This window comes from Pongo abelii, chromosome 12 (assembly GCF_028885655.2).
Source record: "Pongo abelii isolate AG06213 chromosome 12, NHGRI_mPonAbe1-v2.0_pri, whole genome shotgun sequence".
NCBI lineage: Eukaryota > Metazoa > Chordata > Mammalia > Primates > Hominidae > Pongo > Pongo abelii.
In genome coordinates, this window is record NC_071997.2 from 67,136,381 (window position 1) to 67,142,380 (window position 6,000).

A 6,000-nucleotide genomic window follows, 5' to 3' on the forward strand; every position below is an offset into this window, starting at 1 on the left:
ATTACTTCTGCAGATAATAATAATAATCAGTATTAAAAAAAAATCTAGGCCGGGCACAGTGCTCACGTCTATAATCCCAGCACTTTGGGAGGCTGAGGGGGGCAGATCACCTGATGTCAGGAGTTGGAGACCAGCCTGACCAACATGGAGAAACCCCATCTCTACCAAAAATACAAAAATTAGCCAGGCATGGTGGTGCGCACCTGTGATCCCAGCTACTGGGGAGGCTGAGGCAGGAGAATTGCTTGAACCCGGGAGATGGAGGCTGCAGTAAGCCAAGATCACGCCACTGCACTCCAGCCTAGGCAACGGAGCAAGACTCCGTCTAAAAAAAAAAAAAAAAAATCTAAACCATGATGTGATAAAATACAAAGAAAACATTCTTTTCTAAACTATCATTTGGTATCATCGGTATCATCTTAATCCTTGAAATTCCTCCCCCATGTCAATCATTTTAAGACGTGGTGACTTCGTTCTTTCATTGTGTGCAGTAAGGCTGTGTTTAAGAAATAGATTTTACCATATATAGTTTCCTCTTCATAGCAGTGTGGTTTAAACTAGTTCCCTTACTTCCCACTGAGTCATCAAATGGTAAGAATATGAACAGTATAATGTTCTTTCAAGCAAAAATGAAAAATTCTATCTACATCTGCTCTAAAAGTACATTTTTTTCTCTTCAAAAAAATAATAACCTGAGATTTATAAAGCCCCATTTGGGCTTATTTAATATTTATTTTCCCCTTACTAATTTTATCTCATGGTACTGATGTTATTTAGTAAGTTAACTGCACAGTGACTGTTCTGATCTTAGGCCACCAAAATATTTATTCTACTTATCCCAAAGCATTTTGCAAGATGAAACCAAATTTGGTTTTGGTTTGTTTCTGTTTCAAACACTCCTAAATTCAACATATAAAGTAGCATAAGCCTGATAAAGCAGGCCACAATCAACTACAAATGTCAATTACATAAATGCAAATGCAATTATTCTAGCACTATAAGCTTCTCTGTACGACTGGACCTTATTACGCACTGTGCCAGCAACATAGCAAGCACTGGGGAAACCTTCATTTTGTTGGTAATCTAACTCAATGCTGATGAAATCACCCTAGTCTGGTAACAAGACACATAACACCAGGGGCCTGGGCCTAGCTCGTGAAGAGGACCTAAACCTAGAGTTTCACAGACCTCCAGATTTTCACCTATCTGGGCCACTTTAAGTGGCTTGATTTCAGAAGGAGGTTTGAATGGTTAAAATCCACATAAATTATTGGATCAAATGAGTTTTCCTCCTCTGGGCAACCCTACTGAGACACTTGTCAAGCTGGGAGATAGAAAATCGAGCGGGACCAACACTGGGCATGTGATCGTTAAGAACAAACTTGTTTCCAGGCAAGCTTGTCCAACCCACTGCCCACGGGCTGCATGAGGCCCAACACAAATTCATAAACTTTCTTAAAACATTATGAAATTTTTTTGGCGATTTTTTTAGTTCATCAGCTATTGTTAGTGTATTTTATGTGTGGCCCAAGACAATTCTTCTACCAGTGTGGCCCAGGGAAGCCAAAAGACTGGACACTCCTGTCCTAGAATATTTAATTTGGGTCTGCCAGAGAGGTTAAAAGAATCATCAACTTTTTAAAAAGCCTATAATTTTATTTTTATTTTTATTTTTACTAGATATGGGGTCTTGTCATACTAACCCAGGCTGGTCTCAAACTCTTGGCCTCAAGAAATCCTCTCACCTCGGCCTCCCAAAATGCTGGAAATACAGGCATGAGCAACCACACCCAGCCAGCCTACAATTTTAAAACCTAAGGCATGTAAGGAGCAAATGAAAACACCTTAGGATAACAACTATTTCCATAAATTTTCAAAATTACATCTGAATATCTTCTTTAATTATAAAGGAATCATTATAACTTCAGGTATCTAAATAAAATCAAGATGATTATTCATGTCTACAAATGGTAAGAAACAGAATACACAATCTAAGCCGGTTCCTAGTCCTCTACATACTCAGAACTATTACAGCATTCCTGTTATATGATTCATGTATTTTATCAGCACTGTTTCTTCATTTGAAACCAATCATGTCCATAGAAAATCTGCATAAAATTTTAAAATAACTAGAAGCATAAGAACAAATAAATTTTATTTGAATTAATTACACTCACTTTTTTCATTTATGACAGGAATTGATCATTTGTCTTAAGGAAAAGAATCTTAAAAATATGGATTAGACACAAGACTAACCCATAACATATTATAATCAGCTTTTTTTTTTTTTTTGTGACACAGTCTCACTCTGTCACCCAGGCTGGAGTGCAGTGGCGTGATCTCGGCTCACTGCAACCTCCGCCTCCCAGGCTCAAGCAGTTCTCCTGCCTCAGCCTCCCAAGTAGCTGGGATTACAGGCTTCAGCCACCATGCCCGGCTAATTTTTGTATTTTTAGTAGACATGGGGTTTCACCATGATGGCCATGCTGATCTCAAACTCCTGACCTCAAGTGAACCTCCTACGTCGGCCTCCCAAAGTGCTGGGATTACAGGCATGAGCCACAATGCCCGGCCTAAAATCAGCTAATATTAGCTAACTAATGGAATAGTAACATAACATTAGCTTCTGACAGCAGGGTGCAGTGGCTCAAGCCTGTAATCCTTGCACTTTAGGAGGCCGAGGTGGGCAGATCTCTTAAGCCCAGGAGTTCAAGACCAGCCTGGGTAACAGGGAGACCCAGTCTCTACAAAAATAAAAAAATTAGCTGGGTGTGGTGGCACAAGCCTGTAGTCCCAGTTACTCGGGAGGCTGAAGCAGGAGAACCGCTTGAGCCCAGGAGGCAGAGGTTGCAGAGAGCCAAGATCACGCCATTGCTCTCCAGCTTGGGCAACAGAGCTAGATCCTGTGTCCAAAAAAAAAAAAAATCAGCTTACGGTTAACATTCCCATTCTAATTTAATATTTAAAAACTCATATATACTACAAATACAGGGCTCATTACCTTGAACCCCTAAAAGAGAAGAATTCATTAAAATATAACTGGCTTGACTTTCTAAAAAGAGTATCTGACACAATCACAAAACAAAAAATTTTAAATTCAATTTTTAAAGTTTTGAATTTATTTAGAGGACAATTTGAAACTATAGTGGAAATCAGGCTAATACTTTTTTAAAAAGCACATTTAACTGAATTTTAACCACACTTGTAACATGCGTTTATGGTTAATTTAGTTTAAATATAGTTTAATAATATTTGCTTTGTTCAAATAAAGAACATTTTTCCAATAATTCAGAAAGGTCATGAAGTCCTCTCCACCTTCCCTCACTCCTTTATCCTCTGTCTCATAGGTAAACATTATGAACATTTCTTATGTATCCCTCCAAAACTTTCATATGCAGATACGAGTTTGTGGACATACATCTTTAATAAGGCACACACACTTAAACTGAATCATTCTAAAACCTTTTTCAACTTAAAATCTTAGACATGTTTCCATAGCAGTGGATCTGCCTTTTTAAAAGTATTACATTCTTAAAAACCGTCCCATTAATATGTTTTGGTTTTCTTTCTTTTTTTTTTTTGAAACGGAGTCTTGCTCTGTTGCCCAGGCTGGAGTGGAGCGACCTTGGCTCACTGCAACCTCCGCCTACCGGGTTCAAGCGATTCTCCTGCCTCAGCCTCATGAGTAGCTGGGATTACAGACGCCCACCACCATGCCCGGCTAATTTTTGTATTTTTAGTAGAGAGACGGGGTTTCACCATGTTGGCCAGCCTGGTCTCGAACTCCTGACCTCAGGTGATCCGCCCGCCTCGACCTCCCAAAGTGCTGGGATTACAGGCCTGAGCCACCGCGCCTGGCCTCATTGCATGTTAACACTCTTTTTACTCTAGTCCATTTTTAACACAGTTCAGATGAAGCTACCACAATTATTGCTTGTAAAATTTTGTAACAAATCTAATCAAGGGCAGTATTATGGCAGTAAATACCAACTCTTTTCCCCCTCAACAATTCAGATTCCAAAGTGTTTTGTTCAAGTAAAAGGTACTTTAATTCATATATTTATGGGAGGGAGGGGAGAAAAGTCACAAAAATGTTGCAACATCAAAATGGTTAGAAATCACTATAGAAGTCATCCAAAATAAATAATATTTCCATCTTCTAATTTGCTGACTTTGCTACCCAAAATACATTTTTTTTTTTAATCTGGCAAGAGGGAGGTCTGAATGAAACAACCTTTTTTTTTTTTAATTGAGACGGAGTTTCACTCTTGTCGCCCAGGCTGGAGTGCAGTGGCGCTATCTCGGCTCACTGCAACCTCCGCTTCCTGGCTTCAAGCGATTCTCCTGCCTCAGCCTCCCAAGTAGCTGGGATTACAGGCATGCGCCACCACGGCCGGCTAATTTTTGTATTTTTAGTAGAGACCGGGGTTTCACCACGTGGGCTAGGCTGGTCTCGAACTCCTAAGTTCAGGTGATTCGCCCGCCTGTGCCTCCCAAAGTGCTAGGATTACAGAAACAATTTTCAAATAGTTTCTAAATCAGTGCTTTAGTCAGATTTTACAATTTTTGAATCTTAAAGGCTAACATTACCTGTATTCTGAAACGAAGGGGAAAAAAGGGGCTGGGGGTGGGATAACCAACACTAACTTCCCCTAAGGCCAGTGGAATTAACACTTGAGTCTTGCGGGGTCCTAGGTCACCCAAAACCACTCAATGGAACATGCTGGTCTCTGCGGGCCTGCTCCTGGGCCAAATCACCAGTATGTAGAACAAAAAGTGAACGATGCGCTGCCGATCTGGACCCCTTTCCTCGAAAAAACTAATAAAAAGCCCAACAAACATAGCGAAAGGGCTGAGGTCCACACTCCATGACAGCACTTCCCTTTTTTTTTTTTTTTTTTTTTTTTTTTAAGTAAACCCGCTTCCTGCTTCTCGTTTGGTGTATCTTCAACTGTACAGGAAGAAGAAGGCCTCTAGGTCTTTCTCCTTTTTACAAACCGGCGGCCCTGGAGAAAAGAGCCCTTCTCGGAACACACAAACTGAGCCTTTTACCCCTCCGTCCGCTTTAGCCCAGTTGCCCCCGCATAAGCGCGGGGCAGGTCCCTGCCGGGCGGCCAGTAGGCTCCGTGTCCAATGCCGGTCTCGCCCGCAGCCCCGACCCGGAAGGTTGAGGGGGTGGCAGGCTAAATGGGTAGCAGGCTCAGGGGAGACCAGGGAATGGCCGGCTCGCTCCCACGCCCGCGGAGGTGGGAGGCACAGCCCCGCGCCCCTTCGCCCCGAGGGCCCGGAGGTGCAGCCCAGGGGGCCGAGGGCCGGTGCGCCCGCTGCTCGTCCCCGCCCGCGTCTGGGGCCGCCAAGGCCTCCTCGCCCGGCGCTTACCCCGGTGCCGTTGTCGCACACCACCACCTTCCTGCCCTGGCTGTCCATCGTCCGCCCAGGGAAGAGCCGCTGCAGCCGCACAACCTACAGCCACCGCCGCCCGGCCGTTTTCTCTTCTTCCTCCTGCGTCTTCCCGGCCCCTCCTTCGGCCCAACTTTTTTCCCCCGACCGGAAGCCGCCGCCGGGCTCCGCCCGTCATTTAGCTGAATGCCTGCACGAAAAGGGTGAGACGGGCGGGCAGCGCGACTGGCAGCGGTGAGCTCCAATAAAAGATGGAGGAGCGTCGAGGCCCCTCCCGCAGCTCCGCTTCCGGCTCGGCCGTCACGGTCGCTGCCTACCCGGGTTCTTCGGGGCTTCTAGTTCGCGGCGCTTTGCCGGGCGTTAATGGCGGCCAACATCGCGGGTGCTTCGGCTTTCTCCCTAAAGTGTCACAGGAGCTAAGGGCGCCGCTTAACGAACTGCGGAAGACGCAGGCAGGTGAAAGACACCGGTTCTGCTGCGGCAGTGGAATGTGGCGGAGAAGCTGGCGGGTAGGGCGGGGAGCAAGCCTGGAGGTCCTGGCGGACCCCACCATTCGACAGGGCTTGGTGTGTCATTGCTTCTAGGCCTTTTCAGCGGACA

At 44.7% G+C, this 6,000-nt stretch overlaps 1 protein-coding gene across 1 annotated transcript in view; it reads right to left on the reverse strand.

Annotated features, from left to right (window-relative positions):
* The window catches only part of ACTR2 (actin related protein 2), a 43,762-nt gene extending 38,266 nt beyond the window's left edge, over nt 1-5,496 (reverse strand). Inside the window, 1 exon segment of the mRNA NM_001133479.1 lies at nt 5,380-5,496. Within this exon segment, the coding sequence (NP_001126951.1) occupies nt 5,380-5,427 (48 nt within the window). The 5' untranslated portion in view covers nt 5,428-5,496.
* Between the last annotated feature and the right edge of the window lie 504 nt (nt 5,497-6,000).